Source organism: Rhineura floridana, chromosome 6 (assembly GCF_030035675.1).
Source record: "Rhineura floridana isolate rRhiFlo1 chromosome 6, rRhiFlo1.hap2, whole genome shotgun sequence".
In the NCBI taxonomy this organism is placed as follows: Eukaryota; Metazoa; Chordata; class Lepidosauria; order Squamata; family Rhineuridae; genus Rhineura; species Rhineura floridana.
Genome location: NC_084485.1, coordinates 81,149,864 through 81,175,539, shown reverse-complemented (window position 1 = coordinate 81,175,539; position 25,676 = coordinate 81,149,864). Strand labels below are relative to the sequence as shown.

General features: G+C 40.4%; 1 protein-coding gene across 11 annotated transcripts in view; it reads right to left on the bottom strand.

The window, feature by feature from the left end:
• ST3GAL3 (ST3 beta-galactoside alpha-2,3-sialyltransferase 3) overlaps positions 1–25,676 on the bottom strand; it is a 362,121-nt gene that overhangs the window by 256,152 nt on the left and 80,293 nt on the right. For 3 of the 11 annotated variants that reach the window (XR_009763520.1, XM_061632682.1, XM_061632683.1), the window contains exons 3-4: positions 5,603–5,650; positions 3,292–3,417 (exon numbers count right to left, since the gene is read on the bottom strand). The exons of 2 other annotated variants lie outside the window; for them this stretch is intronic. Coding sequence is in view for 7 of the 9 variants with exons in the window: in XM_061632682.1 (XP_061488666.1) it covers positions 3,292–3,417; positions 5,603–5,650 (174 nt within the window). In the remaining 2 variants the exon portion in view is untranslated. Of the gene's footprint in view, positions 1–2,610; positions 2,774–3,291; positions 3,418–5,602; positions 5,651–6,863; positions 6,886–7,756; positions 7,824–8,061; positions 8,126–25,676 lie in introns of those variants that run through there. 6 more of the 11 variants (XM_061632686.1, XM_061632684.1, XM_061632685.1 and 3 more) reach the window with 6 other exon arrangements.

Genomic DNA, 25,676 nt, shown 5'->3' with positions numbered 1-25,676 from the left:
CCCCCTCCCATCTTCCCAGGCTGTGTCCTCTTGTTATTTCACTTAAGATACAGTCCTTAAAAAAAAAAGAGTAAGTGAACATTAAAATGCTACCTACTTCTGTGGATAGTATCACTCTACAGTTTAGTCACCAGATGGCACTAGTAGAAGGATTTTTCTGTGTCTGTTGTTTTTGCTCTGAGAGAGTCAAAAAGTTCTTGACTAGGTTCCTGGCTGATGTATTCTGTAGGCCAGGGGTGGGCTGAAGATTGATCAGAATACACTGACAGATATAGGGAGGATCTCCAGTAGATCAGCAAGAATTTTTAACTTATAGGTTTAACAGCAACAACAATAAAAGGCTTCCCACCCCCTTCTAAATTAAATTGCGGAAAGAAAGAAGGCTTGAGGGGAAACCAGGAGTGGATTTATATGTTATAGGACCAGTTTTGGTCCTGAAAACAAATTGCTGGGCTGAGCATGTGTTCAGAGGTCTTTAATTATTAAGTTTGCAGAAGACTGGTTGTGCCACCATTTTGTATCTGGCTGTGGTTGGTGGTTCCCAAGGCTCTAATAAAAAACAAAGATCCATCAAGCCTGAAGTCTGCCAGCCCCTGCTCTAAGCCTTCCATAACAACACTTGTTCCAACAGCAATGCCTGCCATTTTATGAATTGTTTTTAAATTATGTGTCCTCCCCATCTCCACTGCTGAAATGCACATCTACAATGATCGGTTTGTTTTTATTAGAAAAAAATAAGAGAGCAAACAGGCTATCCCTCTGCAACTAGGCTACTTTACCCTAATCCATTATATGTGGGCAGATTACTACCCTCACTTCATTATGACTAGCAAAAAGGGTAGTGGTTGGATCTTTAAATATCTGGATAAAATCTAAATTGAATTCCCTTCTGCACAGTGGAAATAATCTCACAAGAAAATAGCTCAGCACATACAGAGGGTAGAATCTGAAGATGTGCTGATGCTTTTAAAGTTCAAAACAAAAGGCATCCCTTCCTGTCCCCAGAGGCTGTACGCAGACTCCTGTGAAGAGGGCCCAGGCCTATACTGGAGTAGAAATGCAAAAGTCAGCAGAAGGTAAGAAAAAGTACAGCCAATGGTCATACAAAATAGCCTGGTTAGGGAAGGTGCAAATGTAATACACAGGCTTATGCTGTCAGACAGGTTCACAACTTCAGGGACATGTGGCACCACAATATCCTGTAGGTTGGAGGAGGACATTGGAAAAATGAATTGAGGCATTAAACCAGAACAGTGAGCAAAGCTCCAACCTGAAACTTCAAAGTGAGAAGCAAGGCTAGAAGGACAGAAGTGTTCCAAATTCCTCACTACCACAACTGAGGCTTCAGGTGTTGGAGGGCCTACTTCTAATGCATTATAAAGTGCATAGACAATAAGGGTAGAGACGCTACTGTTCTGCCGGTTCCAATGCCTCTCCACCTCTCTTCTGAAAACGGGGGCACATGACGCTAGTCAAACCCCGCCTTTTTTACTGTAAAACCTGGTGGGATCTGCTTGAGTTATTTTTTAAAAAAAATCACTTCCAAGGGACTTCACAAGTGATTGGCAGATCAACCCGTTCCTCCTCCATGTGTGGCCAACTAAAACGCTTTACTGTAGGCAACTCATGTGCTCGCAGCCTAAGACTCCACATGAGAACACACACACACACACACACACACACACACACACACACACACACACACACATGGCTTCTGCGCCTGAGTGCTATGCGCACCAATCCCAGCACCTAACCCCAGGAATACCAACCCCCCTCACAGGCTTTGCCAAACTCCCCTTCCCCTTAGATCAAGCCAAGCTTCCCCTGTACCTGGCCACAGGTCACCAAGCCTCCTCCCCCCCTTTAGACTTTCTCCCGTGAGGAGGCAACTGACTGAGGTGAGCTGCACAGGAACAGGTACCCCCGCCTGTCCTGACTGTTTCTCCATGGCTTGCCCAGCTGCTGGGGCCCCAGTCACTCACCTGTCATGCCTGCTACCAGCCATGGCCCTGCAGCATCATCCCCACCTCCTTGCTCGCCCCTCTCCCCGCTCGCCCCCTGCCGCACCTAGCCCACCTGCCACCACGGATGGCTGTTGTCCTACTGCATGATGGCAGCCTAAGAAAAATATAGATATAGGAAGATATATAGCCACAAAACCCTTCCTGCAGACAATATATACCAAAGGTCAACATTTAGGCATTATATAGGACAGCCTTCCACAATCTGGTACCCTCCAGAAGGTTTGGACTACATCTTCCAACAGTCCACGTCAGAACAGGTGATGTTCAGGGATGATGGGAGTTGTTCAAAACATGTGGAGGTCACCAGGTTGTGAGAAGGCTGATAAGAGTATGGAACTCTCTCAAGGCCCTCACACATCACATTGCACTGTTCAGATTGGGGCAAGCATGCAGCATCCTGCACTTGGGTAAACAGAATAAATATTAATTGATTCAAGTTATTCCTAAACTGCTTTTACATCAAAGCTTTCAAAACAGCTGATAAAAATCTACATAAGAAGAATAAGCCAGTAAAAACAGTAAAATAAAACTGAGTTAAGCAAAACAGCACTAGAATTTAAATAGCACTTAAAAACTAATTAAATACCTGGACAAATTAAAAGGTTGTGGTACTCAAAACATATTAGGATAGGCTCCGGGTGAGCAGTCAAGGCAAGAGATTCCAGAATCAGGGCAGCACCACTGTAAAGGACCTTCCCCTGATTGCTGTCTGCATAATCTCTGATGGTAGGGCTACGGCCTCCAACACGTGGGCCAGTTCATGTGGAAACAGGTAGTCCTTCAAGTAGCAATGTATCTTCTTGGGATGAAAATGCACAATCAGATCACCTATTTTAGTTTACTTTTTAAAAGACAGAAGACATTATATAATGCAGTAGTGATTTTCTATTTAAAACTTCTAGTGCTATGAATGTTGAAGGGAATTCATAAAATTACAGAGGATTCTGAGTTCAGTTGTTTAGAATCTAAGAATCAATTGGAAGGTAAAAACAAAAACAAAAGGATAGGATAAAAATCAGGTGTAAACATGAAATACAACCAAATTCAGAGTTATTATATATTCATATAATTGGAAAACTGCAGAGCTGGAAGTTAATATCAAAGTCATCCAAGCCCAGTCCCACGGAGCAGAGATAGCATATGTCCACTCCCAAATCACCCATTACAGGTTTCCAACCCTTGAAACATGTCCAGAACTATAATTTCTTCAGTTTATGTATCATTTAATTTTTGTTTTGTTTTCTCCCCAACCTGAAGCAGTACCTACTAGGAATAGTTGGGCGTGGAATAGCAACAGGTTCTCTCTTAGCTTTGCCTGTTCCCAGGGCTGCAGCAAGATGTGATGGGAGAGATGACAGAGGCACAAGAGATGTGGATTTTCTCTCCCTCCTTCCTGTTTCAACAAGGAAAGCTATCCCTCAGTCCAGCAAGAGACCACACAACCCAAACTTATCACACAGCTTCTTTTTAAATCGTAGCTAGAGCCTGAAGCACAATAAAGCCAAAGCTCTTAATACTAAATAAGTTTAACATGCAGCAGATTAATGAACTGGGACCATTTCCAAGCTTCTTCTCCATAGCTGGCTACTTTAATATCAAGACAGAATAATGGAATTTTGTTGAGGCAGGCAGAGGAACTAATTCTTTTATTTTTCATTGTCTGTTAGCACCACATAATGTTCACCAGTCATACAGACACTATTGCAAGAGCATTTGAACAGTACTAAGTTGGACCCCTCCGTTTTCTCTTTAAAACTTAAGGATATTTTCCTTCTTCAAGCAAAGCTGGGCAATCTGTGAGCAAGACCAGCTTTTAGGAACACAATCTCAAGAATGAAGTAAGAAGAACAAGAAGCAGCCTGTGCTTTTTACAAAACCAAGTCTGAGGTTAGTAACTCAGCATCCTTTGCACAAGGGCTTTGCTGTTAGTGCTAGGCAGCAAGCTGTGCTTGATTATTGTGCAGGCAGGAGCCTGTGACCATGTTGGAAGGCAGCAAACATTCTTCCCAAAGTACAATCAGAAATCCTGAAATTAAGCTTATAATGAGCGTGGGAGGAACTGGACTAGTTTTTTAAAGGGAAGGTGAACAGAGCATCTTTTATTAGGGGCATTACACCTCTTTATGGCTGTAACAAAATCTGGACAATGAGAAATTTCCCATCCCTCCTCTTCCAGGAACCCACACTGCAGAGTATTTACATGTTCCCTTAACAGAACATCAGCACTTGTGTTGTGTGGTTATGAGCCAGAACACTGATCCATCCTAGTGACAGCACACTGCAGATACGGTCTATGCACTGCTGGATCATGTGTGTCTAAACGTGGCCCAAGTGGCTCAAATTAGTCAAATTATAGGATTCAGTCATAATCCAGAAGCAAAAAGAAGTTTCTCGATGGCGTTCTAATTTCATATATCTCCACAAAAACATTTAAAAATTTACACAGTTCCATAATCCCTCCTGAACCAATTTCTCGCATGCATTTCTTCCCATGCATGGATAAGTGACCTGTTTAACTGAATGCCCTCTTTTGAAAGAACATTTTTCTCCAATTAGTGTATAATGCACTCTATGGTGTGTGTGTGTGGGGGGGTGAGGTGTGCATGTGTATGTATATGTTAGTTGTGGCTAAACCCTCTGCCTAGAGGAATCTTGTAATCATCATCATTAATTAAATCTGTATCCTGCCTTTCCACTAAATGGTACGCAAAGTGGGACAGCATATGGGGCCTGAGGAATACCATTTTAGCAATCAACAGTCTACCAGTGTTTGAGAAAAGAGGGCAGGTAGCAAGGAACACAAAAGCTAAAATGGGGAACCTGCAGCACGCTAGATTTTGTTGAACAACAATTGTCATCACCCCTGACCATTGGCCATGCTGGCTGGGGCTGATGGGAGTTGAATTCCAGAAATACCTGGAGGCAACAGGTTCCCTGTCTCTGCAATAAAGTCTCATAATGTGGAACACATCAGCCTGCTTCTATTGTGTCCACCATCTAGAACAGCCTTTCCCAACTAGTGGGCCACCAGATGTTTTTGGACCACAATTCTCATCTTTCCTGACCATTGGCAATGCTGGCTGAGGCTGATGGGAGTTGTGGTCCAACAACATCTGGTGGCCCACTAGTTGGGAAAGGCTGATCTAGAACATATGTTTAATCAAATTCACAACTGAAACAATAAAAATGCAATACAAACAAATAAGTTCCCACCCTAAGTGGTTTTGAGTTACCATGTTACACTAAATAATTTTTAGTAATTCCTTGTTAAGACATGTGTTCATCTAGTACAGCCTTTTCAAACTAGTGGGCCACCAGATGTTGTTGGACCACAACTCCCATCAGCCTCAGCCAGCATTGCCAATGGTCAGGAAAGATGGGAATTGTGGTCCAACAACATCTGGTGGCCCACCAGTTGGGATCTAGTAGATTTCTTTCAAAGGCTACCTTGAGGGGTAATCCTGAACTAGGCCTGACAGCCTCTTCTCTGCCTCCCAACATGGCTGTCAAATATAAATAAAATGGCAGGTTGTTTTACGGGAGAGGGGAGGGGAAGGGAGGGGAAAGGAATGTTGTACCTGAGCCTACTGAACGTCCAACGGAGTCAGAGGAAAGAACCACTGAATCTGTAACACAAGAGTACAAGTTCATTTTCCCCTTGTCATATAAATCCATTACTTGTTTATAAGAGGCTCCTATTTCCTCTTCCTCAATAAAATCAGTGTACTGGCTACACATTCAGCAGCGAAATTCTAACCATGGCATTTTTCTGCTACATGTGCAGCTGATCAATCACGCTGGAGTGAAGCATAAAAATACTTTTGGCCTAGAATTATATTCCTTCCAGGAAAGGGGTAAGTTGTCCTACCAGAACACTCGGCCCACAGGAGAAAGGCAGTAGGGAGCAAGCTCCCCACTGGCTTTGAGAAGGTACTAACATTTCAGCTAGACTTTGAAAGTACTGCAGTGGTTTTTGTTTCTTAATTATCATGGAGGCAAAGACTGAAAGAGGCCAGCTGACAAATACGGAATTCAGTTGATAAAATGCCAGTTTATTCATAATTTCCTGTCTCCAAAATAGGGCTACTAAGCGTAAACAACATGGTGAAGCCTGAAAACAGAAGGAACAGAAAACAATACTGGAGAAGTCTTTGATCAAGCAGTTTATAAATGTTCTAAATGAAATAAAGGATTGAAGGAAGATTCAGCTCCTCAATGGTGTATGTATGGGGGGGGGATTCACAGTTGACAAAAATATTATTCACTTCCTTCGTCTCCCTGACCACATGCCAGCAACTTTCACTCCTCCAGCTCTACCATCCCCAGCTGTCCAAAAGCCTCCTGGTCCCTCAGAAGACCTATTAATGCCTGGAGCTGCCTCCCAAGTTGCCTTCTCTTCCTTCAAATCCCTTCTCACTTTTTCCATGATGCCTTTGACACAAATTCTAATATCCAACAATAAATAAGCCTACATACATGTAACGGAAATTATCATATTTTGTTTACCCCAACTTCCATTTCTCTTCTTATCTTCTGCTGTCTCCCTTGTGTTTGTTTAGAGATTGTAAAGCCATTGGGGCAGGGACCAGTCATCTCATTCTTTAGAAAAGCATTGTGTTTATGGATGGTGCATCATAACAACCACTTAAATTGCTGAATATCAGCAATAAATAAAACGTAATAAATATGGTGAATAAACTTTAGAGAAAAAATGGTAATCCAGTGGGTTTTATCATTATTAAACAACGCAGTATATTTCTGCCCCTTCATCTGCAACCACACTGCAAGTGGAATACTGTATTAAAGCAATAATTCTGTTCGGCTTAACATGTTCCAAACCTGGCATGTCTTTTTCAGAACATCTACAGATGTGAATTATCATAATGCTTCCTATTCCTAGGTTTTCCTAAACAGAAATGAAATTTACCACTTAATAACACTTTAACTGTTTGTGTATTATTAAGTTTGATATTTTCTTCTAGAAAAAAAATTGTTACATTTGTATCCCATTTTTCCTCCAACAAAGTTAAGAAATCACAAATGGTTGTCCCCCATTTTATCCTCACAACCACCCTGTGAGGTAGGTTAACCAGAAAGAGAATGACTGGACTAAGGTGACTCTGTAAGCTATGTGACTGAATGGAAATCTGAAGGAAGAAAAGTTTCTTATCCCTTCTCCCCCTGACCCCCAGCCACTTGTGACTCCCTGAACAATGTGGGATGAGTGGTGGTGACCTGCTGAGGGAGGAGGATATCACCAAATTTTAGGTGATTCTCCCTTCCCACAGCAGTCTCTTGCCCCATTATTGAGAAGGGCCCCTCAAGCCTACAGAGAGATTCAGTTTGTGTGTGTGTGTGTGCATGCGTGTGTGTGTGCGTGTGCAGTTGGCTGCAATGGGAAATAGGGGACGGGAAACCTCTGTGAATTTCCTTAAGTTAAAATATTTTGGGATCCAAGCCAATGTCTTGTAAGAATGATTTCCCACTTTCTTTTCCCTTGCAGTCTCCCTCAACCCATTACAAACCAAAGGAAATAATAATCTTGTGTGTCCAAAGAAATAAAGTTTTCAGCAGAACCATGTTTCGCAATAAGCCATCTTTATTCTGAAAGTATAGAATTTTATATACAGATTGTATGCTGTATTGAATAGAGTCCAGAAAAATCACAAAACAAACCATTGGTCCCACAAGAATAATAAATAAAAGTGTGATGCAGTTTTTGCATTACATACCACAGGAATAGTATTCTCCAGAATCCAAACCAAACATAGTGAGGCATCAACACTAATCTGGCAGCTCCTTTAAAGAAATGCAGGCAGTGGTCACCAGTGAAGAGAAAAGTTTTTTCAAAACTGACATATTCACCAAAAATTGGAGAGTTTTAAAAACCTTTTGATATGAGTAATTCATACTGGATGCTGGCTGGGAACAAAATGTATCACTGCCTGTTCTTGAGTACCTGAGAATTTTTGAGCACCTGGATATTTCTCATAGGCTACTATCATGCAGTAATGTACAAATATGGTATATCAATTACCTCCAAAACATTCACCAAGATTACCAGCGAAAACCATGTTTCTCATCGTTGATCACCATTGTCCAGATATGCAGAATACCACAAAGTTGCCTGTAACTAAGTCACTGATGCAGAAAGAGTTAGCAAAATTCAATTAACTAAATATGTGATTATTTTACAGATCAGCCTAACTAGCCTGGTTTTTAACATCAGTGCAGTTTCCAATTTGCTTTTCCCTACCATATAATCAGGACGACTATAGATTCAGAAAACAGTATTGCGAAATCCCAACCTGAAACAGACTGAAAGGGATCCAGAAAATCAGACAAGCAGAGACTACAGATATGTTTAGGACCGATTTTGCAGTTAATGTAGAAGTCTAGTTGATATAGATGCAAGCAATTTTATCTGCAAAGTGCTTTGCAAACAGGTCACAGCAGATCGCAAAGGATCAGACCATAAAAGGAACTGAGAGAATGGCTCTAGAAATAGTCTTCATAAAAATTTAGGAAGGAAGCCAGATCATAAATCACATGTCTGTATACTAATGCCCAGAGTATGGGAAACAAACAGGACGAACCTGAACTCTCAATACAGGAGAGTAAATACGACTTGATACGTATAACTGAAATTTTGTGGGTTGACTCCCATGACTGGAATACAGCAATTGAAGGATATAACTTGTTCAAAAAGAATAGAAGGAATAGAAAGGGAGGCGGAGTCGCTCTATATGTTAAAAATATATATCCCTGCACAGAAATACAGGAGGAAGAGCTTGATAGCTCCACCAAGAGTATCTGGATTAAAATTAATGGGGCAAGGAATAAAAAGAACATGGTAGTTGGAATCTACTACTGACCATCAAATCCAGGAGAAGATGAGGATGAAACTTTTGAGAAGCAAATTGCCAATGTTTCAAGGAGGAATGACATAATAGTAATGGGAGCCTTCAATTAGCCCGATATTTGATAGGAGACAAATTCTGCCAAACACGGCCTCTCCAAGAAATTCCTGACTGTGTTGCTGATAACTTTCTCCTACAGAAAGTGAAAGAAGCAGCTAGAGGATCAGCTCTCCTTGACTTTATTCTAACCAACAGAGATGATTTGGTGGATAAATTGGCAGTTACAGGATCTCTGGGGGAAAGTGACCATACTATATTTGAGTTCTTGATTTTAAAAGAAGCAAAAGCTGGAAGTAGTCATATGCGTACACTGGACTTCAGGAAAGCCAATTTTAATAAACTCAGAACAATGTTAAGTAAGATTCCATGGCAAGCGATCCTAATGAGAAAAGGAGTCCAAGATGGGTGGGAGTTTCTAAGAGAGGAAATTCTAAAAGTAGAATGGCAAACAATTCCACCAAGGAAAACAGGGGGAAGACAGCAGCAGAAGCCAGTGTAGCTTCACAGAAAGGTTAGAAATGACCTGAAAAGGACACATACAGGAAATGGAAGGAAGGCCAGACCACAAAGGAAGAGTACAGACAGGTAGCATGGTATTGCAGGGATGGTGTCACGAAGGCTAAAGCTGAGAATGAGCTGAGCTGAGGTTAGCGAGAGATGCCAAAAGCAACAAAAAAGCTTTCTTCAGGTGCATCCATAGTACAGTAGGACCCCACTCATGCGGCAGGTTATGTTCCAGACCCCCTCCTAAAAGCGAAACCTGCTTAAAAGCAGAACTCCGTCAATAAAATGGCCCTACCGTAAAAGACAGAGAAAAGAAATGGTGGTACAGCTACTCAATGAAGATGGCAAAATGAGAATAGATGACAAAGAAAAGGCAGAAGTGCTGAATTCCTACTTTGTCTCAGTCTTCTTCCAAAAGAGGGTCTATGACCCTCCTGGGAAACGTGCAGTTGAAGGAGCAGGATGGCAGCTTGAGGTTGATAGACAAATGGTCAAGGAATGCCTAATCACTTTGAACGAGTTCAAATCTCCAGGGCCCGATGAACTGTGTCCTAGAGTGTTGAAGGAACTGACTGAAGAACCCTCAGAACAACTGTGTATTATCTTCATGAAATTGTGGAGGATGGGCAAAGTGCCGGAAGGCTGGAGGAGGGCTAGTGCTGTCCCTATCTTCAAAAAGGGCAAAGGGGAGGAACCTGGGAACTGCAGACAAGTCAGCCTGACATCAATCCCTGGGAAAACTCTAGAGCAGATTATAAAGCAATCAATCTAAGCAACTTGAAAACAATGCAGTGATTACTAGAAGCCAACATGGATTTAGCAAGGACAAATTCTGCCAGACTAATCTTATCTCATTTTTGATTGGGTAACCTCCCTGGGAGAATGTGGGAATGTTGTGGACATAACATATCTCGAGTTCAGCAAAGCTTTTGACATAGTCACCCATGATATTCTGATTAGCAAGCTAGCTAAATGTGGGCTAGATGAAACAACTATCATGTGGATCCACAGTTGGCTACAGAATCGTACTCAAAGAGTGCTTATCAATGGTTCCTTTTCAAACTGGGGGGGGTAACGAGTGGGGTACCACAGGGCTCGGTCCTGGGTCCAGTGCTCTTCAACATTTTTATTAATGACTTGGATGAGGAGGTGCAGGGAATGCTTAGCAAATTTGCAGATGATATAAAATTGGGAGGGATAGCTAATACCTGGGAAGACAGAAACAAAATTCAAAGGGATCTTGATAGGCTGGAGCATTGGGCTGAAAACAACAGAATGAAATTTAACAGGGATAAGTGCAAAGTTCTACACCTAGGAAGAAGAAACCAAATGCACAGTTGTAAGATGGGGGATACTTGGCTCAGCAATACTCCATGCGAGAAAGATCTTGGGATTGTTGTTGATCACAAGGTGAATATGAGTCAACAATGTGGTGTGGCTGCAAAAAAGGCAAATGCTATTTTAGGCTGCATTAACACAAGTATAGTTTCCAAATTGTGTGAAGCATTAGTTCCTCTCTATTCAGCAATGGTTAGGTCTCATCTTGAGTACTGCATCCAGTTCTGGACCCCGCACTTTAAGAAGAATGCAGACAAACTGGAATAGGTTCCGAGGAGGGCAATAAGAATGATGAGGGGACTGGAAACAAAACTCTATGAGGAAAGACTGAAAGAACTCAGCATGTTTAACCTTGAGAAGGGAAGACTGAGAGGAGATATGATAGCATTCTTCAAGTACTTGAAAGGTTGCCATACAGAGGAGGGCCGGAATCTCTGTTCAACAGAACATGGAATAATGGACTCAAGCTGCAGAAAGCCACATTTCGACTGAACTTCAGGAAAAACATCCTAGCTGTTAGAGCGGTACGACAATGGAACCAATTACTTAAGGGGGTGGTGGACTCCAACACTGGACACATTCAAGAGCAGCTGGAGCCACCTGTCTGGTATGCCTTAATTTGGATTCCTGCATTGAGCAGGGAGTCAGTGGCCTTATAGGCCCCTTCCAAATCTACGATTCTATGATCCAGTGTTCCCTGCACCAGCTGGCACTGTGCATGTTGCAATGGTGGTAGAAAAATTATATTTCTTTACTGCTGATACTGCTATGGAGAAGCAGTAAAATGGGCTCTAGCTAGCCTATGTTCATTCAAGATTTGTCACTAGTTTTTCTCCTTTTATCCTCTAGCTGCTATAATTGCTGTCATTACCACCAATTTCTCAAGAAACAAATGAGTCAAACAGGCTTGTGCAAGTTGGAATGGGCATTTTGGAGTGCTCATACCAACTGCCCAGACATTTCCAATTCCACAGTCAGGACAGCATTTTTAAGAGTGCTGGATGAAGTCCTTCACCTTATAGCAGGAACTGTAGCTTGTAGCACACACAAAGACAGAAGCATAATTAGTATGCAAAACTATGTTCCAATTTGTACCTTTGCTTCCCCAGGTACTGCATTCACACATCTGATTTACAGCTGAAGTGCCAACCTTGATTACAGGAATCACCTGTGCTAGCATACTCCAAGGCTCATAAGAAATACCTGTTCTAAAAAGGGGGAAACTTAAAACATTTGGAAATATATAATATAGCATTACAAAACAAAAAAGTGTGCTGCAGTGGGCAGTCTGCATGTAACACTAAGCTAACCCATGGCTTAGTGAGAATGAGCAAAATGTGAGTTCCTGGAGTAAAGATCATAGCCTCTACACTCCTTCCCTGGTCCTGCTGTTGCTGTGGAACCCAGGACAAAGCCATGGTTTGGCTTAGTGTTACATTCCAAACACAGGCTTCTGGTTTCTCTACTCCAGACAAATCATGAGTGGTAAATGAAAAACAAATCTTGACTACAGCTTGTGGTTTGTCTGTAGTGAGATAAACCATGAGCTCAGGTTCAAATGTAACATCAAGCCAAACCATGGCTTAACCTCGGGTAATGCAGCAGCAGCAGGACCAGAAGAGAAGCACAGCAGCTATGATATTTGCTCTGGAAACTGGCACATTGGCGCATTCATACTATGCCATGGCTTGGCTGAGCGTTACATGTCAAGTGGGTGGTATCATGCAAACTGCTTGGGATCTCTTGATCCTATCTCAAAAATAAGTTGTAATTTCCAATGAAAAGCAAGATCACAGGACAAAATTCCAGCTAGTAGCTTCTACTAATAACGACAGTTTCCCCAACCTTGCATGTTATTCACAAATCCAATGAACATCTATCATGCATATGCGGTTCTATACATAAATCCCACTTGACACTGACATTAACTTGATTGTAGCTGTTCCTGGAAGCAATCTCTCTCTCTCTCTCTCTCTCTCTCTCTCTCTCTCTCTCTCTCACACACACACACACACACACACACACACACACACACACAAATCTGTGAATAAATTATTTCAAAGGCATGGTTAACACATGATGTGTTGCTTCCTGGAACAGTGCCCTGCTATTTCATGTAGTCAATGCTGAGTCTAGTGCCAGATCCCCTTCTCCATTCCAAGTTGGATTCCATTCACAGAAATACTAAGACTGAAGCATATACACACATAGCTTTTTAACTGTATTACACCAAACCAAGCATCATTAGAAGAAGTACAAAACAAAGCTTTAATTCACAAATGTGAATATTAGGAAGAATTATATTAGTTGACTTCTAGTTATTTATTTATTTATTTATTGCATTTATTTACCACCCCATAGCCAAAGCTTTCTTATACATTATTGCACAAATGTATTGATTAGAAAAACTCTCCTCATTCACACAAAACCAGTTCTGCATGTCGCTTGTTCAAGAACAACCTGAAATAGAAGTCTAGTTTATGATGTTTCTTTCCAAATAACCTGCTAGCAGTTTTTACAAAAAAAATAATGAAATGCAAACACCTAACTAGCAACAGTTAGTTCTTAAACACAATGAGAGAAACAGAATATTGAGATTGCTGCTAGTCAATATTTCACCTACTTTCCCAATCAGAAATTTTGTTATCTCAAAATGTATTTGTCAAAATCACATGCAACAATGTATCATGTATGTTGTGTTTGTCAGAAAGGTATTGGACCACAAACATGCTTTTTACCCATTCACCAACACTCCACTTATAAAGGATATACATAATATGTGTATTAGAGCATAGTAAAAAAAATATGTGCAGCAATCTGTCAAGAGTCAGTTCCGTCCACTCCACTGGTCACTGCCACCTTATATAACCACTACCAATTAAAGGTGCATGGGAATACCCCATACACCTCACCATATATGTATTATCCCCTTTCCTCACCCACACCAAGAGAAGTGAGCTATAAGAAACTGCTCTACCTGCTAATAACTAACAAGGAAGGCTTATTCTTCTTGCTCCCAGTCTTACAGCCAGTTGGTTGGGTTACCCACTATATATGTTAAGAGGACCCAACCATTCAGTGGATTGCTCCCATCAGTTCCAGGGCCCTTGTTCTGATTTATATCTGAAGAAGAGATATGTGAAACTCTTTAGTCAGGGGTAGAGAACCAGTGGCTCTCTGGATGCTGCTAGATTACAACTCCCATTATCCCTGACTATTGGTGATGCTGGCTGGGGCGGATGGGAGTCAGAATCTAACAACATCTGCAGAGTTGGAGAATCTGCACCTTGTCTAAAGGTTACTAAGCTGCTAACATAATAATGTATATCCTCAACTATTGGAGTTCCTGTCTTGTTTTGGTGCTTCTCACTTGTCTGGGCTAGAAGCCTCCTACATCAGCCACTCAGGCCTTTTTGGCAGTCACCAGTACCTCCTCCAGAGTTATTAACACATTTCTGAACCTTTGTTCAAAATGCTTTAAAGCAGCGATTCCCAACGTGGGCGGTAGCGCCCCCCTGGGGGGCGTTACAGCCTTTCAGGGGGGCATTGGCATGACTGCAAACTTTAGGGGGGCGTTTGGGTTCATTAGGGGGGCGTTGACATTTGGCGGTCTGATGCGACAGTTGAAGCATTTAAGTTTAATTTTATTTAATACACAAATCATCAATTTTTAAACTGTTTTGTCCCCAGTTAGAATGTATTTAATAGTCTCAGTTCATGGAAATAACACTATAAGTGTGTGCTCTTTAGTAAAGAAATTCTGAATAGCGTCCAGTGTCATATCAAGGAATGGGGATATTAGCCACGCCCCGGCACTAGGTAATGTTCCGATGCTGTCTTGAGGGATATTGGAACCAATCACAAGAGAGTGTTTGATAAGCTGGGAGTATTGGTGGAGGGCGCATTCTTCCAACGGATGAGTGCCGTGTGCAAACGGGTGACACAGACAGTCAGTTATTCGCTGGTTTTCTTCAGGAATGGGACACACTCGCTACCTGTTGTTTCTGTGATGTTTAAATGAACTTGTTTAATGAAACAATGCAGATAAACTGAATGTTTGTTGTTAAGTATATTAAGTATAATAGGAAGCATTGGCATATACTTAATCTGAGGGGGGCATTGGGCACAAAAAGATTTTGCAAAGGGGCGTTGGGTCGAAAAAGATTGGGTAACGCTGCTTTAAAGAGAACAGAACACTGCCAATAGTACTGAAACACATGCTACACAATTAGTTCTTTGCTTTGTCATCCAGTAGAACTGTTCCTTTACAGTATTCCCTTTCATTTCACCTATAGACTCAGAATTCTGTTGAACTATCCTATAAGAGTTAGAAATAACTGGTACGTACATGTCTCTCCCTGCACTGAATATATATTATACAGGCTCTTCTTAGTCAAACACAGAAATAGCATATCACTACAGACTACACAGAAATTCTCCTCTAGATGGCTTAGTACAAATGGATTCCCAAAAGCACCAACATACTCTGCTGCTTCCAAGACAACACATCCTCACTGCAAAGGAATGTCTGTATGAATGACACAGAAAGGGACAGATAAACCAGCCTTCCACAACATGATGCAACTCCAGATGTTTGGGACTACAAACCCCATCAATCCCAGGCAGAGCCAGCTACAGCTAATAGGAGTTGTAGTCTAAAATGTATGGAGGGCACCAGGTTGGGAAAGATTATCTTAGGCTAATGCAACCTTGACTTGGCCTCTTTCCATCATTCCCTCAATAGACTTAATTTCTATTGCTATATATTTGCTGACATTTCATCTTCCAGTGTGGACATCAAAAGGTAGCAACACTACTATAGCATTTTCCTACCTTTGTTGAGGAAGGGCCCCTGCAAAACAAACAACATTTCACTGAATGTGCACAGGGCTAACATCGGGAGTATCCAACTTGCAGGAACTAGTGAGACCAGTGTTGTGCACATGTATTCCATGGAAACATAGAAGCAGAACGGGCACAAAGATATCTGATCAACTCTAGTCCTCTTCCAGAAGACACTTATCACAGGCATCCTTATCTCATACAGACTCATAAAACCAGATCAAAGTGTCTATCAATCAGAGTGGGCACACCCAAAAAAATGCCTGTAACATAAATAGCTTCAAATGGATTAAGCAACCTCTTTCATTCTAGAGATTGTACATTAATCTTAATTCATGCAAGTTGTTAATCAAAGATTTAGTGTACATTTCATATTTTATACTATCTTTATAATATAGAGTATTTTAATTACATGTACTTTCTGTGCATACTTTCATTTTAACTTGATATATATCTACAATTCAGTAAATCTGCATTGTCCACTTTTCTCCCTTGGTCAATCTAGTTACTATGGCAACACAGCTACTATGGCAAGACTATGGCAAGACAGCTAGACAGGATGGGTGGGGCATGGCCTGATCTGGATGGGGTTACACTCCCTCTGAAGAAGCAGGTATGTAGCTTAGGGGCACTTCTAGATCTTTTACTGTCATTTGAGGCTCAAATGGCCCCAGAGGTGCTGAGTGCCTTTCATTAGCTTCAACTGGTGGCCCAGCTGCACCCCTATCTGGACAGGGACAACCTAACTTCAGTTGTCTACACTCTAGTAATTCTAGGTTGGATTACTGCAATGCATTATATGTGGGGCTGCCTTTCAAGATGGTTCGTAAACTGCAGCTGGTGCAGAATTTGGCAGCCAGATGGTTAACTGGCATAGGATAGTCGGAACATATAACACCTATTCTGGCATGACTGCACTGGCTCCAAATTAGTTTCCGGACTCAGTTCAAAGTGCTGGTTTTGACCTATAAAGTCTTATGCAGCTCAGGACCCCAAAACTTCAAGGACTGCCCCTCCCCACATAAACCAACTTGGACCCTGTGTTCTTCATCTGAGGCCCTTCTCAATATGCCCCCTGCAGGGGAGGTGCAGACAGTGGCAACATGATAATGGGCCTTTTCAGTGGTGGCTCCCTGCTTGTGGAACACTCCCCAGGAAGGTACACCTCCATCATTATCTATTTTTAGGTGCCTTCCTAAAGGTGCAGGCATGCAGATACTCTAATCACTTACACAGGTATGCTCCAAAGTTGATATAATTCCAATTGTTCTATTTCACAGTATACACAAACTATTACAAAAATTTAAGCAACAGCGCCACGCTATGGGCACACACAAATAGAATCACAACTTTCCAAGTATTCCAATAGCCATATTATTGGAACTGTTACAGAATTTGGGATTGTGGAAGGGTCAATTTATAAACTGCAGCGACAACTCTACAAATATGTAAAGACGGCAGCCCTTTTGAGACAACATTATTGGGAAATGTACCCTGCCAGTAAACTTGTTGGCGAGCAAACCCTGCAAGATCCTCCCTCACACATAAAGCTGTATACACAGAGAATCTGTTCAAATAGTTTATGAGGGTACGGACGCTGACAAAATCTTGTTTCTGTCACTCACTCACTCTTACTCACTCACTCTCACTCACTCACACACACACACACACCTGACTGTAAAAAACATTTCAAATAAATTCGGCATTTTCTACTTTAATGAACTACTTCCTTAAAATGAGATTGCTTTACAAAGTCTTGCTCTGTGTGTGTTTTGCTAAATTACCTCCATAGACCACAAATGTTGGAGGGACTCCTGTGAGGCCTGACTGAGAAACATATGTGCCTTCATATATTCCTAAAGCAATTATTTTTAAAATGCATGAAGAGATGATAGCCATAAAGTTGAGTTGAGTTTATTTACAGTCAAATTGACCCTTCAGTACAAAATAATATTACAGTATAAACAAGTATAGATGGGATCATTTTGATTTAACAGCAGAAAAATATATAATCAAGTAAAAACAGTATACAGAAAGAAAACATTAAAACTAAATTATTGCACCTTTATTTTCCTACGTTTAATAGCAGCAGCACTAAATTTGGCAACAGCAAGTGTCACCTCCGGTTTATAATCACCTAATAAATAATCTAGGTAGAAAGAATCCGTTTTAGCTGGAAAAGACGACAAAATAGGCGCAATTAATTCATATCTTATATCATGATAAAATATACAACGAAGAAGAACATGTTCATTCGATTCAATTTCTCCATCAGCACAGGGCAGATTCTCTCAGAATATGGGGGTTTATTATATCTGCCAGACAATACAGCAGATGGGAGTATGTTTAATCTAATTAGGGTAAAAGCCCTTCTATAGTTGGGGAGTTCCAGAGTCGAGAGGTATGACATTAAGGTGAAAAACTTTGGATTACAAGGAGTAAGTGATGCTGGAAATCGATGTCTCTAAGTCGTTGTTTGATTATCACACGAGCAGAATCATAACCCAGATGGAAAATATAAGGCAGAGAAAAACCTAGGTTTAATAGTTTATCGTGGATCATTTTTTCCCAAGGAGAACAAAATGTATCTGAAAGTACATGCGGAGCCAGACCTATGGGACTAAAAATCAATTTCAGCCATAATAATATTCTCAATTTCCATACACAAGACTCAATAGATTGAAGACCACATTCTAATCTCAATATGTAATTTGGGACACAAGTAGGAACTCCTAATACTGATCTTAAAAAGGAGTTTTGAATGGCTTCTAGTTTGGTAAAGTTAGTATATGTACTAGTTTGGGCCCCATATAAGAGTTGTGGGAGAATTTTAGCAATGAATACTTTTATGGCGTGAGAGATAATTTGGCCCCCTTTGGTATAAAAGAAAGATAGTAAGGCCTTTGTTGTACGTCTGGTAGTTAGCAGGGAGGAAATATGCATCTGATAGGAACCTGATGCTTGTAATACAATACCAAGGTATCTGATAGTTTTCACTTGCTCAATCGGCAGTTTATCGATCCTCCAAATGTGTTTTGTCTTTTTTTTAGTAAAGACAAGAACTTTGGTTTTTTGTCGATTAACTGTTAGTTCTTCTTCAAAACAGAAGGATGTCAGAGCTGCCAAAAGTCTTTTAAGGCCAATGGGTGTCTGCGAAAGGAGCAGTATATCATCTGCATATAACAGGCAGGATCTCGGGATAGATAATAAGATTGGAGGGTGCGATGGTATAGATGTGAGTTTGGCCACTAAAGGATTTATATAGATGTTGAATAATAGGGGTGCAAGAATGCACCCCTGTTTGACACCCTTGAAAGCTGAAATTCGTTTTGTTAAGTGGCCTTGATTATTACATCGAATCTGCAGGGAAGTGTTATGATATAAGCCCTGTATCAAGGTTAAAAGACGCCTATCAATTCCCAAAATTTGCTTTTGAGCCAAAGTCTTGATCTGGATATAGAATCAAAGGCCGCTCTTAGATCTACAAAGGTCGTATATAGAGCATGGCCGTTGGTTTTACTATATTTGGTGATAAGGTGCTGAAGAACCAGGACATGGTCAGACGATGATCGTCCTATTCGGAAGCCAGCTTGTTCAGGTGCTAACAAATCAGTTTGGTTGACCCAGTCTAATAATTTCCTATAGAGGTAAGTGGTGTATAACTTACTTATTATATTAAGCAAACTTATCGGTCTATAGTTTGCTGGGTTCAACCGAGATCCTTTCTTATATATTGGAATTATTATAGCAGCGCCCCATCCTTGTGGTATAACCATGGAAGAGTTAATATTGGTAAATAGCGCAGCCAAGGTGGGGGCCCACCACTTTGCATTTGCTTTAAAGACCTCTGGAGGGATATTGTCTGGCCCTGGTGCCTTGTTTGATTTAAGGGTGGCTATAAGATCTAAGACTTCGGCCGAGGTAACAGGTGACCAAACAGGGAATTCTATAGAAGGGTCTACTAGGGGATCATCCATAATATAATTTCCCTGATATAGAGTAGTATAATAGTTTTCCCAAATGGCTGGTGCAATGGCACATTCTAGTTGGAAATTAGATTTAGGCCACTGTTGGGCTATTATGTGCCAGAACATAGTCGAATCCTTTAGTTCAGAAGCCTGGAGGAGATTTTGCCACGTTTGTCTTAGGGCAATAATCTTCTTCCGTTTGATTAACTGTTTAAACATTTTCCTAGCTGCCCTAAATTTTTCTAGATGTTCATGAGATCTATGCAAGTTAAATGCTTGATGTAAGGATTTGACTTGTGTTCTTGCCTCATAACATTCAGAATCAAACCAAAGGTTCACCTTATGGGTAGGCCTTCTCATTATCTCCCTAGGATCTTGTCTTATCAAATCTTGGATTTTATTTATTAGATGATATAAGTGATGGTAATTTACGGAACTATAAGTGGCTGTTATAATTTGGTTTTTAATGGTCTGTAATTCAAAGGAATTTAGACCTTCAGCGATCTTTTCCTGAAGTTTAGGGATCCACTTAATCCGCGCTGGACGTACCTCAACATCCGTCACAGCGAATGTTCGTTGTTCTAAAAAAGGGGATTTATTTGTACCATGGACAATAGAAGTTATCGGAAAATGATCGCTTTCAGGACGTGCCAAGACTCTGCAGCATTTAATTTGAGCAAAAAGTTGCAGCAAGACAAAGATCATATCTATAACAGATACTCCCCTGGCCCCTAAATAGGTTAACTCTCCCTCAAGGTCACCTCTTGTACGGCCATTTAGGAGGGATAGGTTTAGTTTTGCAGACATAAGCATTAGACATAGACCCGCATAATTCATACCTCTGTCCCTAGATTGTCTTAAAGGGATACTTGGTGGATCATCTATCAACGGAGGTTCTAGGTGATATTTGGAATATAGGTCATTATCTGATGCGCCCATTCTGGCGTTGAAATCCCCCGCTAGGATTAAAATGGCTTCAGGAAAAGAGTCTGTCAAGTTTGACAGATAAGACTCTAACTTCTTAAATTGTTTTTTGGTAGAGTTTTTTCCTTTGCTAGGGGGAATATAAACATTTACTATGATGTAAACAAAAGCTGTAAATTTTAACAATACTGCAACAGCTAAATAAAGTTGCAGAGTTGCAAGTGCAGTAAATGACAAATCTGGTACAATTAAACGATTAAATCATAAATTTCTATATAAAAATGCTGCAACTCCACTAGAAAAGTGGTTTTTTTAATCGCACAAAGCTGATGTGGCCCTCAAGAAATCTGGTCTTCTCCAGTTTCAAATCAAATTTACTATATATATATTTACTATATACACAAAGAGAGACACCGTTAGATTGCTGAAAACTATGCTAGTATGTCACTTGCCTTGGAACAGAAAGCATACTTTGAAGGGTCAAAGGAACAGATTTTGGCAAGCTCAGGTAAACTGCTTCACCAATAAAAGATGGCAGTCATCCAAGTTGACCCTGATGGCTCTAAAGAAACCATGAAAACTAAAAGCTGGCTCATATTGTGCAGTTTTTTCAAAGTTTCTTCCAAGTTCTGAATCCACAAACAAAAATGTAAAACTCAGAATTCTACAACTCCCCCCCCCCTCAAAATCTAAGATCTGTCAGCTGGCAAAATGCATCTCTTACCGTTCTCGTATTATGTTCTTTCCACATATAGACAGGCCACCCCTACATCTGCAAACACACACATGCGTACATATGTGAAAACTCATTATTGCACCCAGGGAGAGGAATCTTGCAGACTATTTTTCAGGCTCCTATAGAGCCTGACCCATTCCCTCCATCCTTGCTTGAAATAATACCTATGTAAATAGAGAGGATTCACTGAGGTATTGGTTACAAAGGAACAAGAATTTTGATTCTTTCTCAGTGTGTGTCCAGAACGCCCAAAAGATGATCAACCAATTCAGTTGGGAAGATCTAGGCTTTCAAGGACCCTTACGAATGAAGTAAAGAACCAGTTTATAACTATATTGTGTCATTCAACAGGAGATTTTCTAATTCCTTGAAACACCCATGACAATTACTCCAAGTCAGGTTTATGTAAATTGTTTCTAACTAGTGTTATTTGAAATGTAAGCAGTAGTTACAATTTTTGTAGCAAGAGAATATAAGGATTCTTTGAACAGTATCCTTTTGCAAATTAATAAATATGCAGATTTGCATGCTGTAAATCTGTATCACAAATACCTTCTACATATGCCCAAAGAGAGGAGATGAAATCATTAAAGCTCTCGGTCAAGTACAAGGGCAGATCAAACACAAACTTCTTAAAATAGCAATATTTATCCCAAATGTAATCGCCCATTATGAATGAAGCAGGATTTCCCTTAAACTATGGCTGTGCCAGGCATCCCTCAAATGAACATTCTTCCCATAAAGGCTGCAATGCTGCTTGGTTTCTCAGAAAGGAAGTGTATGGCCAAAAACCTCCCAAAACATTAAAAGTCCTGGCCTGGCTGCTTAAAGAATTGCCAGCAATTTCATTAATGACAGCTCTACACAGATACAGCTTGCCTGTATCAATTCCACCGACAACATGAACAAGTGGCAGGCAAGGTTGAAGCACAAGAAAGAATAGAGAGAGAGAAAACAGGTGACATAAACTAAACTATCTTGTGACTAAGAGGTCTCCCAGACACCCTTTCTCTATGAAGTGGCAGTGCCCCATTTCTCTCTTCATTACAAGGGCTCGAACAAGACATTTATTCAATGAAAGCTGACACTGAACAGACGCAGTGAATGCCTCTGGTTTTCTACAATTGCCCTCGTGGACATAGGCCTTGGCTGGCTGACTCACAATGGCTGTAACTTTGGGCTGAGAGTCCAAAGATGTTTCTTTGCCTTACATGATCATTGACCCAAGTTAGGAGTGAACACGCTTTGCAGAAAAACAAGGCATAAAATAAAAAGACCAAAAGCAACATAATTTATTTTTAAACTAAAAATTACAGACAAAGTAGGCTTGTGCTTCCATAAACTCTGTGACCTACAGTGTAATAAATAATAAAGTAAAAGCAGTCCCAACAAATCAAGCTACTTGTATTTTAGGAACAGAATAGGAAAGGTTCAGGGCCAATGGAGCTGTCCTCCTCTGCTCAGGGGTCATTTGCCAGAGATACTTGGTTTGAAAGCCTCCAAACTGAAAAACTGAGAAAGCCCACTGCAGCTCTGACAAGGGGCCAAAAAACTCAAATAAAATAAAATTCCCACAAATGGGATCATGATCTCAGAGCAGAAAAGGATCTGCTTCATGGGAAAAGCTTGGACATTTTAAATAAGCCAGAGACCAGGCTCTGTGAGTTACCAGTAAGCTCCTATAAGCAAAAAGCAGTATGGTCATGAAACTATTAAAACAAGAGCAGATGACAAGGAAACAGACTATTCCAGCTCTAGACAAATAGAGCTGGAACGTTTTCAAAAAGAAAAACATTCCTTGCACCACACAGAGTATGAAAACCAAACCACAACAAGGTCTCTCAAACTAGCACTTAGGAAAGACACGATTTAGTGAGAACAACATCCTATGGCTTCTAGAAGTGTAAATGCAGAGAAATATTTTATCTGATCATAAAACATGAAAATTATTACCAAATATCTAGAAACTCTGTCATAAATCACCAAGGCTCTTCTAAAGCAGCTGTTCATATTCCTTTATATACCCCAATAAGGAGAGGAAAGTGCCAGCTTTACTTAATAGTAACCACCAATTAGCCAATATATTAATAGGGCGTTCTGCTCCAGCAGACATCTGTAGCAAGATGATGCTTGTGGGCAATCTGAGCAGGAGAGCTCAGCAGGAAAGAAGTCTGACCCACTTATTTGGAGGTCACCGTTTTTGTGTGTGTTTGTATGTATGTATGTCTAACATCTTCATGGTATAGCTTTCAATGTATACTAAAGACACACCTCTTTACCCTGGTGTTTGACAGTTAAGGTATTTTGTTTTATGGGACCCACCTGTTTTGCTGAATGCATACTGTTCTGATCCATTTTGAATGGCTTTATGCATTTTATCACTGCAATGGTTTTAATCATTTTTATAATTATATATGCTAGTGTAGTAACCTGCCCTAGGAATTTATGGTGAAGGGTAGCTAAGAAATCTTATAAATAAACAATGTGTGTGTGTATGTGTGTGTGCACATGCATGCATGCATGCACACACACACACACACACACACACACACACACGCATGCACACACACACCACAAATGACCTAAGAGTCGTTTGAAGGCAGAGGTCACAGGAGATGCTCAAGAAAACAATGAAATAAACCTACAAGAATTGAGCATTCTGTATTATTTATGTGGCCATACACCCTTACAGAGCATCTCTTGTGATTCTGGATAAATAAAGCTCCTATTTCTCCAGCCAATCCTGTCACTAAACATCTCATGAATAACACCTCACAAATAAGAATTTCACATTTTAAATTCACTTTAGCCATGAATTCTTGCTCAAAGCCTGGAAAGAGGAAGACCTGAGCAAATATCTGTCATTTCCTCCTAACCATTTCTTGGAATATTTCCACCCACCTGTCACGTCAGGCATACAGGAAAGGTATCATGCACTCATAGGACTGAAAAGCTTTACAGCTATGTCAGTTTACTGGGCTATTTCTAGTACCAGAGTTCCTCATAAATGGCAATAGTTATTTTATTAATCTTCTTATTATGAGGCAGCTGTCTTCCCTCTTCAGTTCAATTCTCCTTGACAAGTCTCTGTAGTTAAAAGATTTACAAAAGAGACCATTTTCTGCAACATATCTCTTTTGGGGGCATGTACTGCTGTTCACTGACAGTAATGCTGGACAGAATGTAGTTCTAAACTTAAAAAAAACAGTAGGGGAGGAAGGAAAGAAACAACAGAGAATTCTGCTATGTGGGGGAGTATACAATACAAGTTGACCATTAAGATAAAACAGAGTATTGAATAAATGTTTCCAAATTATTCCAACAGAATATGTCAGTTTGCAGAAATATAAATGTACATGCATATTCATTGTCCTTTCCAGTATTTTAAAATAATGAAACAAACAGAATTAACTAAGGCTGCAATCCTACACTTGCTTACTGGGGAGTAAGCCCCATTAAACTGTATGGGACTCACTTTTGGTCAAACATGTAGAGGATTGTTCGTCTCTCAAAACAAAAAGATGCCAGACAGGTTGTATCTGAACCTTTGGTGATGCAACCCTGAGCAAAGAGGCTTGTCACTGGGAAATTCACTCTCTTGATTGGAGCATTTTTTGAACTTACACAAATGAAATGAGGGATAGGCACTGCACAATTTCACTTGCTTATTAGACCTCCACTGAAGTGGACAGGAGGTATGTTAGTGACATAAAAAGACAGTAAGAAACCTCACCTTTCACTCATCTGTGTTAATTTCAAGCTCTCTTCAAATAATACAACCATGTTTACTCTGTGCAAAAATGGTTGTCTGCACCAAAAAAAATCTGCCACATCTTTGATTAGAATTAAGTAAATTTTCATATTTTTGCATTTGGCCTGCTTTATTCTGCTTCTATGATTTAAGTGTTAAAATATAACAGAATTTTTAGTGAGACTTAGGGCAGAGAAACAGAAAGTAAGGGATCTTAGGGACAGCAAGAATAGAAAAGCAGGGGGATGGTAACCACTGGAGAAGGACACTGAGCTCTGCAGGGCATTTGTCACGGTGGGTTCATTATGGTGGAAGGAGATTTTGCATGAGGCATTGCAATGTATTTCAACTTAGGGAACTGCTTTATTTTTTGTCTCAGAAAAATGCTGAAATTCTTTGTATGAGTTATACGAGTTAGACAATTGCTTTATTTTATTTTGATTCAGAAGAAAGCTGAAAGACTACTTACATGGTCATCTTTGAGACAGAACTGACATCAGGAAGCATGCTTTTTCCTCAGTTTTAATATGAGCAAGTGGTTTTATTAACTACATGGTAAAAATCACACACAAGTTAGCAGCATCCTGAACATCACTTTGGTTTCCCATGATTTTCAATATGTGGTTTTTACCACAATACCATAACAGCAATTTAAAACATTACAGTGGG